General features: G+C 36.2%; 1 protein-coding gene across 3 annotated transcripts in view; it reads left to right on the forward strand.

Moving 5' to 3' along the window:
* The window catches only part of dor (vacuolar protein sorting-associated protein 18 dor), a 291,090-nt gene extending 279,614 nt beyond the window's left edge, over positions 1–11,476 (forward strand). For all 3 annotated transcript variants that reach the window (XM_069836074.1, XM_069836073.1, XM_069836075.1), the window contains 5 exons: positions 3,424–3,575; positions 4,853–4,950; positions 6,355–6,523; positions 10,663–10,802; positions 11,068–11,476. In XM_069836074.1, the coding sequence (XP_069692175.1) occupies positions 3,424–3,575; positions 4,853–4,950; positions 6,355–6,523; positions 10,663–10,802; positions 11,068–11,131 (623 nt within the window). In that variant the 3' untranslated portion in view covers positions 11,132–11,476. The remainder of the gene's footprint in view (positions 1–3,423; positions 3,576–4,852; positions 4,951–6,354; positions 6,524–10,662; positions 10,803–11,067) is intronic.
* Positions 11,477–17,098: the final 5,622 nt, after the last annotated feature.

Raw genomic sequence — 17,098 nt, forward strand, 5'->3', positions numbered from 1 at the left:
ACACAGAAGATCTTGAACTTGTGATGGACTCCGAGCCATCTTCATCCGAGCATACAGTTAACATTTTAATAGTACTTTTGATACGAATTATGTTACTTGTGTGTAGAGCTGTGTTTTTCTAGCAACAAATGCAACTATTGCTTGAACGCTCCAGAGGAAACCAATTCGTTGTTAACGTATTGTAATTTATTTGAAATGTATTCGGAAAGTTCCTGAATTGAATTTCAGGGTCAGCTTTCATGGTTCAGGTGTTCCACGATTCCGACACGGTAACACCTACAATTGATTGGAATCAATTCGACAGGTAATAGAGTTCATAAAGTCGAAGGAAAGACCAAGGAAGGTTGTATTTTTAGCAGTAACGAGTACAAGTAAACATACTTTTATCTTCAGCAAGATTAATCCAGTCTCTACAATCATATCTCACCTCCCTCAAATCCATTTTAATATTATCCTCCAATCTACGTCTTGGCCTCCCCAAAGGTCTTTTTCCCTCAGATCTTCCAACTACTGTACTGTATATGCATTTCTGGATTCACTCATACGTGCTACATGCCCTGCCCATCTCAAACGTCTGGATTTAATGTTCCTAAATATGTTAAGTGAAGAATGCAATGCGTGCAGTTCTGAGTAGTGTAATTTTCTCCATTCTTCTGTAACTTTGTCCTTCTTAGCCCCAAATATTTTTCTAAGCATCTTATTCTTGAACACCCTTAGCGTCTGTTCCTCTGTCAAAGTGAGAGTACAAGTTTCACAACCATACAGAACAACCGGTAACATAACTGTTTTATAAATTCTAACTTTCAACTTTTTCAACGCAGATTGGATGACATAAGCTTTTCAACCGAATAATAACAGGTATTTCCCGTATTTATCGAACTTAGGGATATAAATTAAGTAAGTAGTTTCGATTTTATTTCTATATAGGGAACTTTTGTTTAATATGAATTTGTAGCCCCGTATAACACACCTGCTTAACGAAACTAAGGATATTCGGAATAAAAAAAAAAAAAAGTATTTTCTCAGTAGCGGTATACAAAGTCTAGGCAAAGTGTTGTGAGAATGGAGAGATTAGTGTCGAGCTTTCAATGAAATTGGGTATGCAATTCAGATATCTTAGATCAATTTTTTTTGGCAAGCCATTTACGCATAAGTTCGCGCTTGCGCACAGTTAGGCATGCTTGCATGTATGTATGTATGTATGTATGTATGTATGTATGTATGTATGTATGTATGTATGTATGTATGTAGGCCTATGTACAGAGCTTTCATTTCAAAACTTTCCAGTCTAAATAACTAATTATTTAAATTGAATTCAATTTAAACAAGAAACACGTTAATTTAGAGATTGAGGGGGGAAGTCTGAAACCAGGCTTAATTGCATTTTAGATTTCACCTCGCACCCAACCCCCCAGCCACCCGCACTTCGAAATTTCAAATGGCACCCCAATATTTTTATACTTGAATATGAAAGAGCATTCAATTGTTTATACACCTCATTTATTTGTTTTCGCATCTTCTGTTTTCTATCGTCTACTCACTATCTCTCGTGTAGTCCAGTTTTGTGCGAGGCAGGCTTCGCACGTCGTATGCGTCGATTCAGAAAAACCAAGGCTCAAAGTGTCAAGAGTGCTATAGGTTGAAAGCTGGATGTTTCCATGTATTGTCAATCTCCAGTGTCTGATAAGAGCATTAATGTAAATACTGAATAACAGTAGCGATAAAGGACAACCCTGACGTACTCCACAATTTATTGGTTTCCATTCTGAGCAGTCTGAACCAGTATTAATTGAAATTAAATTTTCTTTGTATAAATTGTAAATTGTCAATGTTATTTGATTTAGAGTTACATCATCTGCCAAAACTTCAAAGAGCTTATTCCTGTTGATCCGATCGAATGCCTTTTTATAATCAATAAATGCCATATGAGTTTCTTTGTTAAATTCTCTGTGTTTTTCAATCAGGAGTTTTAGGGTAAAATATACATCAACACATGATCTTCCTTTCCGGAAGTCATTTTGCTCCTCACCTATGATATTTCTGTAGTGGATTTCTATTGTGAAAGTTTTCACAGTCTTTCATCTAAATCTAAACCTTAAAAACGGGTTTTGTTCATATTCATACTTTTGTGTCAATTCATCCGAAGTTACGTGTATGGAATACAGAAATATTGTATTCAGTAAAACGGCGATAAGTTATAAAGAATCTGTAGGACGATGAAATGGAAAGATCACGGAAAAAATGGGGATCGGTATCAGGCTAATTATAATTAGCCCATAATTAGACCTGGAGACCACAAACTAAAGAAAGGGAAGAAAGACGACTGGGAGAATAAGAGACGAGGAGAATACTTACTTATGGCTTTTAAGGAACCCGGAGGTTCATTGCCGCCCTCACATAAGCCCGCCATCAGTCCTTATCTTGAGAAAGATTAATCCAGTCTCTACCATCATATCCCACCTCCTTCAAATCAGTCGGCCTGATTGACGGAGTTGGTATAGCGCTGGCCTTTTATGCCCGAGGTTGCGGGTTTGATCGCAGGCCAGGTCGATGGCATTTATGTGTACTTATGCGACAGGCTTATGTCAGTAGATTTGTAAAAGAACTCCTGCAGGACAAAATTCCGTCACACCGACGACGCTGATATAAACTCCTCAATTGCGAGCGTCGTTAAATAAAACATAACATTTTCCTTCAAATCCAATTTAATATTATCCTCCCATCTAAAAAAGGAGAATAAATGGATAAATAATAGAAACATAAAAAATGACAGTTTATTTGAAGCATCAGGAAGAATAAAAAATGATAGTTTATTTTAAATCCATTCTAACAATAGTGTTGATTGAGATGTATCTGTATCTTCCTAGTAATGTTAGTTTTAGGCAAGGCGATGTTACTTTAACAGAAAATAACATGTTCCAGTCTGAACATATTATTACTTTAGGAATCTTCTCACCATTCGTGAGCTGCCATAAGGGACAAAGAGTACTTAACCATAGAAATATTCACAAGTTCATGGAACCATTGATTTTGTTTTGAGAATGAAATTCCTACAAGTACATAGCTGCAAATACATTGTTAGATTAGTGGAAATATACCTAGTTTTAGAGAGAGAGAGGTAAGTGTTACAAAAAGTAAAGAATGCTAATGAACTTAGTTTCATTTCGAATATAGATTATGCTTTAGTAGCGCAATTGACCCTTTCAATGCAGCTAAGGTTACAATCGGAATAATAGATGTAGGTATTCCAAGCCTCTTAAACACATCTTTCATGGAGAGAGTAGCGGTACCTCTTGCTCCAACCAGAAGTCCGATTACTTCAAGCTCTTTTAGCTGGTTCTTTTGGAGGTAACAGGGAATGGTAGGATTGTAGATATCCTTTTTTTCCTTAAAGTAATGATTTCAATATTTTATTTGTTACAGCCAAGCATGTGGTTCGGGAAAAGGATGACATCCAGCAGGCGATGCAATTTCTTCAGCAATGTGAACTCATAAAAATTGAAGACATCTTGCCATTCTTCTCAGACTTTGTCACCATCGATCACTTCAAAGATGCCATATGTACTTCTCTTCAGGTAGGTAGTGAAACTGATGTTTCTGGCATCTTTTGTACAGGGTAAACGAAAAGACGTCTTTCCTGAAATTTTTGGAAAAATCATATACGCAGTAATAGATTTAAGTCATCGATAATTACAATTGAAGGGCTTAGAACAAAAAGCAGGTAAGTGACATTATTAAAAAAAATTAGGTAAGTGCGTGTTGTGATAGCCCAAAAGGATGTTTCTTTGGGATAAAATAAGGTAAGTGATCACACTGTCCAGTGCTGCTATATGGGCATCATTTCACCAAAGTAGTGTATGATGTTCCATTGCATGTAGAACTTTAACTGTAATTTCCTCAAAACTAGGTTTGTGTCTTATGCAAATCAAGATTTCAGGTATAACTCCCTGTAAAGTTGATTTGAATAATTGCGAGGGAAAAATTGTTCCGGAGCCGGGTATCGAACCCGGGACCTTTGGTTTAACGTACCAACGCTCTACCACTGAGCTACTCGGGAACTCTAACCGACACCGATCCAATTTTTCCCTCTATATCCACAGACCTCAAAGTGGGCTGACAACCGTCAAGCAACCAACTTCGAGTGCACACTAACTCCGTGTGACTTAAATTGTGGTTTTCTGTTAACGAACAGTGACGTATATTATGCAAATCAAGATTTCAGGTATAACTCCCTGTAAAGTTGATTTGAATAATTTCGAGGGAAAAATTGTTCCGAAGTTGGTTGCTTGACGGTTGTCAGCCCACTTTGAGGTCTGTGGATATAGAGGGAAAAATTGGATCGGTGTCGGTTAGAGTTCCCGAGTAGCTCAGTGGTAGAGCGTTGGTACGTTAAACCAAAGGTCCCGGGTTCGATACCCGGCTCCGGAACAATTTTTCCCTCGAAATTATTCATAGGTTTGTGTCGCTTACCTGTTTTTTGTTCTAAGTCCCTCAATTATAAACGGAAATATCACTGGCAACATGATACAAGAACTGAATTGTTACGAATTGCATGAAACGTATAAATAGGAAATATGGTTCTTTTATGATACCAATTTTCTTCCATTCGTTTTATTAAATAAAGATTTTCTTGGTATGAGTAAACGACAATGTAAAGAACAGTAAAATAAATTCTTGATGATGTTGTGATAATAATCATATTCTTTTCGATGAAGAGTTAGAAGAGCCTACTGCCAGTGCAAATCTAAGTGAAGTTTGATGAGTCCACCCAAAATATTTTACCTACGATCCTTACTGAGGATCATAAGTAATTATTATTTTTTAAATTGTTACTTTATTAATTGATTTACAGGAGTACAACCAACACATTCAAGATCTCAAAGAAGAAATGGAAGAGGCTACCAAATCAGCTCAGGTTATCAGAGAAGAGATACAGACTTTCAGAAATAGGTGTGTTATATTTTATTTGTAAGAAAATTGAACACTTGTTTGTTTTATAATAATCTTGGATTCAATAATTCTAAATCAATGTAAAAGAGAGTTAGGATTCCAAAACCATTCCTTGTTTATCTGGCCGAAACTTCTCACGTTCACGTGCGTTTGTACATACTACATAGTGTAAAGGTTGGTAATACTGTGATACGAGTAATATTGTGATAGTTCTTATTCAGAATTTATTAGAGTTTTACTGAGCGAGAGAGGGACCGGTTTTGTGCAGAAACTTGTCCACGAACATTCCCTTAATATAGTGAGGGTCACATAAGAACAGTTCCTAAACAGCAAATATTGCCACCTTGTCAGTGTTACCAACTGTTAACAGATATCACATGATCCTACGTACTAAATGACTTATTTATTTATCATACTTTATGTTGGAAGGTTATTCTAAATAATTCAATAATTTGTAACATATTTTCATAGGCAAACTATACGAGAAAGGGACCAACATGTCAAGTATTTTGTCTGGAAATACGAAATTCATTGGTTTGACTAAACAACTGACTCACGAGACCTAACCTAAAAATGTATTTTGTTTGACCACATGAAATTATTAGTACTAACTCCGAAAACTTACCTGACTATAGTCTTGAATTATAACCACAACGCAACACATAAAATAACACTATTATGTATTAATATTAATACTGATATTAATTAATTATAAGTATGTTCAAATTTCACTAGCTTACAGTAACCGGCTCAGAAATCTAGTACAATTTTAATTTCATGGAACTCCAGTATCGACAAATATTGTCGATGTTTGTCTCAGCAGCCAATATACCAGTTACAAAATCACTACCATTCGTAGCATTTGTCAGTATCGAAATTCGAAATGAAGTTGGCAAAAGAAAATTCAACCTGCAAACTAAAAAATCACCACAATCCACTAGCATATGTAATAATGGGGAAAAATGATTAGGTTTCACCCTTAGGGTATGAAGTAAGCTGACCCGGACTATACGTTGACGCAAAAACCGATCTTTCCGCCATCGATCCCTATCCTGTGCAAGATTAATCTAGTCTCTAGCATCAAATTCCACCTCCCTTAAATCCATTTGAATATTATCCTCCAATCCACGTCTTGGTCTCCCCAAAGGCATTTTCCATCCAGGTCTCCCAACCAACACTCTATATGCATTTCTGGATTCGCCCATAACTTACATGCTACATACCTTGCCCATCTCAAATGTCTGTATTTCCTTTGTTATATCCAATAAAGTTACCGTTAACGTAGAGAAAGTAATTTGATATTCAAAACCGGTCCTTAGTTTATTTTAAAGAAGACACATGGAAGTAGGCTTAAATACGTCTGCACAAGTTACTGCTTATTTTACACTACTATTTATGTTGTAGGTATGCATTTGTGCAGGCACGAGATGTGTGTTCAATATGCGACCTGCAACTCCTCATGAGACCATTCTATCTCTTCCCATGTGGCCATCGGTTCCACTCTGACTGCCTGTTGACTGAACTCAGTCCAATGTTGCCGTCAGGCAAGAAGAACAAGCTGCATGACTTGCAAGTATGTAAATAATATATTATAATTTGTACTGGCTTCGTATGATTTTACTTCCATCAAATTACGAAATTTCAATGTATTTTTGTCACATAAATATCTGTAGTAGGTACTCAGGAAAAGTGACACAAGTCAGTTTCCACAAACCTTTTTTAACAATTTATTGACAACTTACGGAACATCGCTTGGAAAAAAATACATAGGTATTCCTCCCATTACAATAATTCATACAGAAAAAAATCAAATCGACATAAACCAGTGTAAGTTGTCAATAAATTATCAAAAAAGGTTTGTGAAAACTGACTTATGTCACTTTTCCCAAGCACTACAGATATAATACTCCAGTTTTAAAACATTCGTTCATTATTTTACTTTGCCGTTGTGTGATGAATAAAGAAAGAGTATTGTGATGATACGAAAAATCTATTTAGAGATTTTCACGGAAATGTACTTTTTTAACATCCCTAATACTGAAAAGCTCCGCGCCATGGCGTCGCGGTCTAAGGCATCCCGCCTAGGACTCGCGTTACGGAATGCGCGCTGGTTCGAGTGCTCATGGTGGAAGAAATTTTCTCATGAAATTTCGGCCAGTGTATGGGACCGGTGCCCACCCAGCATCGTGATGCACTTGGGGAGCTGCGATAGGTAGCGAAGTCCGGTTGCGAATACAAGCTATAACGGCTGGGGGGGATCATCGTGCTAACCACACGATACCTCCATTCTGGTTGGATGATCGTCCACCTCTGCTTCGACATGTGGGCGTGAGGCCAGCAGCCGGCTGGTCGGTCTAGGCTCTTCACGGGCTGTAGCGCCACGGATTACTATAATACTGAAAAAGTGGTTTTAAGTACTGATATGTTGCCTCTCTGTTTCTTTGTCCTTAAATGAAGACTGTTTATTGACTCTCAACAAAATGAAAAGAGGTCTTGAACAAAAGAGACTTGGCAGACGTGTTGGAATTTAAAATTGATTTTTCTGCAAAGGTTTGTAATTTAATTAGAATTCCACACAAGTCGAGAATTATTTCCACACAGAAGGCGATATCACACATTCCCGTCAGTAGTCGATATTAACTCTTACTGTTGCTTCAATTTCTTTAAAATCTATACAAATCTAGAAAGATATTGACAGTTCAGCCGTTTGAAGACGTGACCATGGTAACCGCTCAAACCAGCCAACCAGAGTCCATGGTGACAGGTCGGCGTTGCCGACTCTTTCACATCTGTTGTGTTCGGAAGAGCTGAATCTCCGTTACTGTGTCACAGAAAATATTGGTGTTCTGTCGTGGCTATTGTTCTCGTAGTTGTTCCCCCGGCATGTGTATATATTACCGACTACGTTAAAAAAAAAAAAAAAAGATGCGAATTTTGCTGCAAGATGCGGAATCTTCCACGGCAGTGTTTCTTCTCAACACACTATCGTAAAGGATTTAAGTATTAAATATAAAAAAGTAAATGGCCGCACGTTGTTAAGGAGAGGAATGACACTATCTTCTCATCATACCTCATAATCTGTAAAACAATCTTTTATCTAAGTATACCTCGGAAAGTCAATATATTGTCCGCTTGAATTTTTAAAAGCACTGTCCATATTTTTTTAGAGTAATGTAACTTTAGCGATATGACTGCGAAGGGATTAATTTATTATCCACCTTGTAGGATCGTCAGAAATAGGATCACTATCATCTTTCGCCCTATTTAAGTCATCGGGATAAAATTGAATAGGCCTAATTGATTCCGCGTCATTATTACTGATATTGATATCTGAAACGTTACAATTTAGAAAACAATAAATTACTGGAATCAAAATACATGCATCTTACTTGTGAATTATAAAGATTTCCTTCGCACTTCATTCACAGAGAAAGCATTCATGAGGTCATCAAAGTCGATCTGTCAAAGCACATCAGACTCGATGCAAAGAAATATATTCATTATTATTATTATTATTATTATTATTATTATTATTATTATTATTATTATTATTATTATTATTATTATTCATTGTTGAAAGTTTAGGAAGTATAAAGCAAATTGAAAAATAAACTCCAACTCTTTGTGAAATAAATCTTTCATATCGAATTATATAGTGCACATACTGGTAAGTGATTAAAATAATATTGTTGACGATATATTACAATGGAAATGTAACGGAGTTCTGGTTACTATTCATAGCGATAATACAATAAACACACATCCAATTTGATTTTCAACAGTGCATTCTTGTTTATACAAACAGTTGATAATACGATTATAATAACATGATACAATATGAGTATAACTATGGAGGTGCACACTTTCCTTTTACTCTCGCCACGACCACGGCAGTGCTATAACAAAACAATATCCGACTTCCATAAGGTTTCATGAACAAACTTAAGAAAAGATTTACATACAAGTGTTTTAAAAACAAATTTCACTGTAAAAACAAAATTTAAAAAAAAAGAAGAGAAAAACATATGCCTCCCTGGAAATTGCCGCCCTAGGCAACTGCCTAGGTCGTCTAGGCCTGAATCCGGCACAATACCATGATTTGCTACAGATAGCATCTATCTGAGGAGGCTGCAGAACTCTCAGGGGACAGAGGAACGTTCATCGCAGATTCTGGTATTGTGTAGCTGAGTCAATAGTTGGCACCAAATAGTGAATCACGATTAACGCGATCTTCAGGTCAATGTAAGATGCAGCAAGATACAGTTACGTGATTTGCATACATATGCAATCGATCTGAGGAGACTACAGAATTCTCAGGGGACAGAGTGGCGTTCATTGCGAACTCCGTCAGATTGAGTGTTTTGTAGCTGAATCGATAGTTATCACCAAGCAGTGAATCTATCTCGATACTTACAAGAATGCAGTCCGCGGATTTCAATTAATCATCCCTATGTAAAGTGGTCAGATTATCACAGTGTACTTCAGGATGTGATACAAGCCTTTGGGTCCTCTGTAGCTGAGAAAAAAGAACTATACAGCATACAAGAATTCAGTGCGGCCGGTGAGGCATTCTGGTGGTGGTGCCAAAAATGAAAATAGGTTGTACGCAAATCACCCTAGTGAAAGTGATAATCACAGCTCACGTTTACATTATGTTAAATAAAACACATTAATTAAACCAGCTAGTTTACCAGGTGTGCAGTTAATAATGCATCTAGTAATAGTTACAATAACATTTCCGAAACTAATAACGAAATTTACAGATTAGGCCTATAGGTAATGCAAAATTTTCACAGTATTGTTAGTCAGATACAGACAACTTTTATAACTAGTAAAATTACTGGCAAAAACACACGAGGTAAACAATGATATAGATAATAAATGAACACGTTTGCACTTTATTTAACAGGCCGATGAATCCAAGGCAGGAGCCTGAATAACACATGTTCATGTCCTGCACAGATCTCTTGTATTGTTAACAAAAGCATCAATACTAGCAACAGTGTAGCAATATTTAGTTGCCGCAAAATAAAACAAATGTTACACAAAATTAACAAATAGTGTTACATAATATGGAAAAAATATTCATCTTTCTAAAAATAACCATGACTGACTATCTCTGCATTCAATATAGTTAAATGGGTAATAATTTAGGCCTACACATTCAAATCCAAGTTGTGTGTATTAGTTTTGAATTGGTAACATTAAATTAAGATTTGACGCGGAACTTTAACTTGTGTTTTCCTGAAAGCCTGCACTTGATGGTTCCCTGCCTAACGTCTCAAACAGCCCTGCCATCTAGCGAAATTTCTGCATTACTGCTCTCTAGCGGGCAGAATGTTAACTACTGAGTCAAATTGAATTCATCTCGAAGTCTGCCATAAGAAACGCATATAAACTTGAATCAGTAGCCTTTTGTACAGTGTTATATGGACGCAAACAGTGCCACACCGAGCTGGCTCCAACGTTCGGAGAAACGCTGCAAGAGTGCGTCCCGATCTGTGCGTGCGCTCATTCAGATGAAATACGAATAAAATGTGTATAAATAAACTAATACAACTGATTTTTAGGATATTATTTTCTGTTTCTTTCATTGATGGTGCCATGGCACACTGGCACTACCCCAAAAGCCGCCCCTGCAAGAATTAAAAAAAGTGTTGGTTTGGTAGAAATGATGTCACTCTTGTTATTTGTGTTTATATTGCTTTTCAGAGACAGTTGGCCGCATTTTCTTCTCGAGACGATAATGTATCTATGGGGTCAGCAACAATGTCAGCACGAGATCAAGTGAAGGCAGATATTGACAGTATCATTGCATCTGAGTGTTTGTACTGTGGTGAAATGATGATTAGGTAAATAAAGCATTTTTTTTGTAATCACATAGTTTTCTTACTGAAATTTTCACTCTTTCAGTGCAAAGAATACTTGAAGACTAATATTAATAATTTTAAACAGCTTTTGTGCAGGTTATTTCAATTGTTGATGAATTAGTCAAAGATCTTGTTTGCTGTTGAAAATTGGGATGAGATCCTCCTTTGGAAACAGTGATTTCCAAAAACGTTGACGTCCCATGAAGGGAAGGGTCATTCTGATTGTAGTATTGTCGTCATGTTTCAGGTCCATAGATCGGCCATTTATTGAAGATGAAGATTATGAGCGAGTAATGAAAGAATGGGAATGACTTCTTTCACCGTACCACACCCATTTCATGACATACAGTACCATAATTTATGTGCAGTATTCATTCTGTTTCTCTAGTGAACATATGGGCCCATTTACATAACAATGCCATCAGCTTACAGTCTACTTTATTTCACAGTATGAATGTAATTGTTGTACATTATTGTTAAATATCATGTATTTTGTACACTGGACTTTGAGAAGATATTATTGTCTCCTTACTGTTCAACATAAGATGTACATTCCTTTTAAATACTTTGTTTATATACAGTTTCCTTTTTCATTTTCAGTATTCTAAGATCTCCAGATTTTCTTGTTGATTAAAACATAAAATTTTGAAAATGAAGTGATTATTTTAGAAATTTTCTCTAGCACAGATAAAGAATGTCATTAAAGGAGAGGACTTCCCAGTTTGTGCCAGCTATTGTATTCTTCATAAGAGATTTATATTATAATTTTCTGCTGCTTTAGTTAGGAGTTAGGTACAGCTTACAGCAGTAAAATTTTGTAAATATTCAACATTTTTTTTCTCCATTACTGTATCTTGTACAAAAATGAAAATTAGTATGTGTAAAACACTGTCCTTCTATATGAAAAAAATATTTTTACGGTTTTAAAAAAAAATTACATTTTTTTTTTTTTCAAAATTCAGTTCACTGTGCAGTGATGAATCGTTTCCCACATAATTAAAAAACTATCCAACATTCTGTGATGAATTTTTTTGTTTGTATTTATGCATGTCATATCTACAATATGATGCAAGATCACTTCTCCATCTTTTATAGATTGTCTGATAAAAATAAATTAATTTAAAAAAATGGTCAAATATCAGTATTTTCTTCTAACACAAAATAAAATAGTACAGTATGCAACGAACCTATAATGATAGTAATTAAGAAGCGAGTATGTATGTTTATGAAACGAGTGCAAGCGAGTTTCATAATTTTCATACGAGCTTCTTAATTACCATTATAGGCGAGTTTCATACGACTTTTTATGCTCGACCATATTTCTAACTTGAAATTATTCAGATGTATACATTTTATTTGTATCTGACAAGATCGGAAGTGACCTTGTTCTAGGTCGTGAATTGTGAGATGTGCGCAGACGCGAAAGTATTGATTTTTTCCGAGAAACAATAATGTCATTGACCTTGATGTAATCCCGTTAAACTTGATATAACCTTGATTATTGAATTCGACATTGAAAAACGAGATGACAAATTGAATTTATTTGAATATTATAATTATTTACAATTAACGCTAATTAATTATTATAGTAACAGAACATAACCTTCTGCGACAGTATTGGATTTCCAGCCTCCGTGACTTTTCGCTAATTCTCTTTCGATTGCATATCCGAGAATAATCGATACTTGCGGTTTTATAACGGTACAAAGCTGACATATCATTGGCTGAACACCTTTACTTTAATGAGTAGGTGTACTTTAATGACATGCATTAAAATACTGCTACCAGGTGTATAATTACTACATTTCGGCATGGTCGAGCATAAAAAAATATTATTTATTAAAGAATGTAATTGAAAGAGCATAATATTGTAAACATGATTTTCAGCAATAAAATAAAAGAAAGAGAACATAAAAAAGTTAACAAGTTTATGCATTACGAGTGAAACGCTTCATCACTGCACAGTAAACTGCCATCATTTTGAATTTTGAAAAAATAAATTTTTTTTATCATAAAAATATTTTTTTCATATAGCAGAAGAACAGTGTTTTTACACATACCGATTTTCATTATTGTATAAGATATAGTTATGGAGGGAAAAAATGTTGAATATTTCCAAAAATTTTACTGCTGTAAGCTATACCTAACCCCTTAAAGATACAGAAAACAAAATGTTTCGAAAATGAGTTATGGCTTAATCTGAGATAAAAAGTTAAGGCAGTAAGGGAGATTCAAAATGGAATAAGATTACTTTTCTTTCATTTCTTTTCACCTGAAGACGAAGGTAATTCCAACCTTTGAAACGTTGTGTTTTCTACATTTCATTAGCAATGGACGCTTTAGCTAAATCTTTTTCTTAGTAAGCTACCATCCCTTCCTCCCTGATGTACACGGTGATTTCAAAAGAATTATACAACTTTGTAAGCTTATAGAAATTTATTTAGAAAACATACGAAGCTGGTTGCAATGCCATCTGATAGCAAAACTCATCAAGTTTTCACTGACATAGCTTTGTAGTACCTAGTTCTGTTACCGCGTGTATTAACGTAGTTCATTTCAAAATAGCTGCTTTCACAGGTGCAGAACGAGCTCGCTGTGTGTTTTTGTTTGAAGAAACGAAATCTGCAACAGTGGTTCAGTGTAGATTTCGTACCCAGTATGGCAAGGATCCTCCTACCAGGGAAACAATTTATTCTTGGCACCGTACTTTTATTGAGACTGGCTGTTCTATTACCTATGCCAAATCTCCCAGACGTCCACGTGTGGCTGATGCTGTGGTCGAACAAGTGAGGGAAAGCTTAGTTTGAAATCCTAGAAAATCAACGCAGCGTGCTTCTTGTGAGACTGGAATTCCACAACCGTTTGGTGCATTTTAAGAAGACGTTTGCACTTAAAACCATACCAATTTATGATGGTGCAACACATTATTGATGAATAGACTTCGTTGAATTGCCACACGCAGCATGCTATCAGGTTGCCGATGTACGGTAGTATAGAGGAGGTGAGCGACAGCCCGGTCGCGTAGTATAAGCAGTTCATATTAAGAGATGTGACCGGTCCAAATAGATAGAGCAGCTACAGCTAATGTATACCTATGTAAGCACTTGTTTTTGCATTACTGTGGTTGGAATAGTCAAAGCTTAACATTTGTTCAGTGTAGACAAGAATTCAATCAACCATACTACAATGAGAGTGTTGCTGTTCCAAATAATTGCCCCTGGAATACCCTTACCCCCGCAGCCAGTCTTGACCCGTTGGGGAACGTGGTTGGATGCTATTAATTATTATGCAGAACATTATAGCAAAATAATGGAGGTAATTGATGCATTGAATAGCACAGACAGTTCCGCTGTTGCAGCTATAAAATCATTGCCTTCTGAACAGCTATTGGAAGATATTCTGTTCATTGATTCTAATTTTAAAATCGTGTCCAAAAGCATCATTCTGTTAGAATCGTCTAAACTACAACTCTCAGAAGCCCTTAATATAGTGGATAAAGTATCACATACCGTTATCCAATATAACAATTCACTAATTTCAGAAAAAGTGCCTATTCACAACCTTCGTATTATAAATGATGTACAGGGACATCATTTTATTTTTACTAACATTTTTAATATTAACCTGTCTATACCTTTAGAGAACCGGAAACACCGCTTGCTCCCCCCTCCAAGACTGGAGTTCGATGATACTGGCGTAAAACACAAATCACTCTACTAGGTGTAGGAAGGAAGAAAAGTAGTTCATCCATTTATGTAAACTAGGAAATATCGCGATTTTGAGTTTGATAATTTTCATTAGGTTTTTCTTTAATCAAAGTACAGTACTGTATTAAGAATAAGTGTTTTTACTCACGAAGTGAGTTATCCATGCGAACGTATTCATTATGCAGTGTATATTATACTGTCTACAGCACATTAGCCTACAATATAGAGAAAGAAGTTAAATTGAAAAATAATCATAATATGAATATTTAAACACAATTTTGAAAATGGTGGCCGTTCATTTCGATACAGGCTTCAGTTCTTTTGTGCATATTATCGCACTATAGACTATTGCATCTAATTCCAATTGCCAGTTTCGTCCTTTGTACTAGTAACTCATGTTGAAATAATTCTGTACCTACTCTACATACTGTAAATTCAATCTTCACTTCTGCCCGACCCGAAAATATAAAATTACTCAGACATGCTATCTACTGTCCGTCCAAGTGGTTATGCCGCAGGATTGTAGAAAGGGAGGAAATCACGTGACAGTTAATTATTTAACGAGGCCCTTTTATTTAAGTTAAATTAAACAGCTGTATAATATTACGTAAACTTCCAATTCCTAAGAGAAATTAATGTTTTCAGAAAAGAGCTAAGACAGCCCAGCTACTAGACTTTACAGAGGGGCGAACGGAAGCAGGTGGGGGAAACTGGGATGCGACGTAGGCAAACGGACGACAGTACCTGTGCGAAAATATGATTGAATATTGAAAGCTCTTTCGTCACTGGAAAACGCGAACATATTTCTGGAACGTACTATACTCAGTAACTCAGTACTGCTTACTATCTGCGGTCTAGGTTCTGTGTGGAGTTGGAACTTCCTTAGTAGAAGGGGTGGGAGTGAAGTACATTCAAAAACTCAGGTACAATAAAAATTGAAGTAAAAATAAAATGATGTCCCTGTACTATCAGGTCACGACAAGACGTCTGAAGTTGGTGTACTAAAATGTAGTAACTTTCCGTTCTTCAAATATGCACGTATTACATCGTGTGATGTTGAACGTACATTTCCTAATATAAAAACTGTTGAAGTGACCAACGGAGGAGATTACTTTGCAGTCGCTCAAAATGTATGTAACTCTTCACTGCAATGCACATAGTCAAGAATGATGTGAGTATCTTACATTAAATTTTAAGAGTTAATATATCTCACTATAAAATAATTGTGTATTTACATGTTTAGACATTTCCTACTTCAAAGATCATTCATTATATTTCTTCAATGCAGGATACAGGTTTTATTGTAACTGCAGTGTACTGCTCAGTGTTTACATCAGAGGAATACTCAATCCTTTCCACGCCCCCTTCTCATACAGTCTATACTGCGTGCGCAGTAAACCTTGCGATTCTCATGGCAATTTCACGAAGTCTACTGATGAAGATAAGATGGGTCGACGGGATTTCTGTGTAGAAATGCTTGGTAGGATTGAAGAAAATGAGATGTTATTGAACCACGTGATCTTTAGCAACGAGTCGACATTCCACGTCACTGGTAAAGTAAATACCCATAACTGCAAGATCTGGGGCTCTGAACCTCCACATCTCCATCTGCAACATGTTTGTGACAGCCCAAAAGTGAATGTGTTTTGTACCTTAAGTAAAACTAAAGTGTACGGGCCCTTCTTCTTCCAGGAAAAAACTATCAATGGTTTTGTCTATCTGGATATGCTACAAAATTTTCTCATCCCATAGATAGATGAAGATGGTCAAGGAGGGGAAATCCAGTTTCAGCAGGATGGTGCACCTCCACACTACCTCCAAAACGTCCGTGATTTTCTCGACTTGAGGTTTCCTGGTTGGTGGATTGGTCGTGGAGGACCGAGATCATGGCCATCTCAGTCCCCTGACTTGACACCGCTTGATTTCTTCTTATGGGGATTCCTTAAAGATCAAGTGTACGTTCCACTCTTACCTACCAATCTCGCTGAGCTCAGAAACGGAATTGCCACAGTTGAGTTAGTGATGCCAGATATGCTGTAGTGAGTTTGGCAAGAAATCGAATTCAGGTGGGATGTCCGCCGCACGATCAACGGAAGTCACATTAAACCACAATGAGTGAAAACTTGGTGAGTTTTGCTACTACATGGCATTAAAACCAAATCTGTATGTTTTCTAAATAAATTTCTATAAGCTTACAAAGTTGTATAGTCCTTTTGGAATCACCGTGTAATGTGATGATTGTCTCTATGAGGAAATTGAAACTTTGTCTTCATTAAAATTTTATTACTCTGTACTTGACAGTCCTTTGTTTGGAATGGATTGTAATGGCAACCAACCATATGTATCAACTAGAGATGAACAAATCTAACTGCTATGCTCACTTGCCGAGTTCGTTGCACTTATCTTTCGAGTCTCGTCTTGTAACTTTCGTGCTCTTCGAGTCTTGCTTATCATTCTCGAAATAGCATTTGGTCGGCGTGGAAAGATTTCGTAACTTTGAATAACATACATCATTAAAATAAATAACATTAGACATGTTCAATTGATACAAAAAGACAATAGATCTACAAA

Source organism: Periplaneta americana, chromosome 9 (genome assembly GCF_040183065.1).
Source record: "Periplaneta americana isolate PAMFEO1 chromosome 9, P.americana_PAMFEO1_priV1, whole genome shotgun sequence".
NCBI classification, from domain to species: domain Eukaryota; kingdom Metazoa; phylum Arthropoda; class Insecta; order Blattodea; family Blattidae; genus Periplaneta; species Periplaneta americana.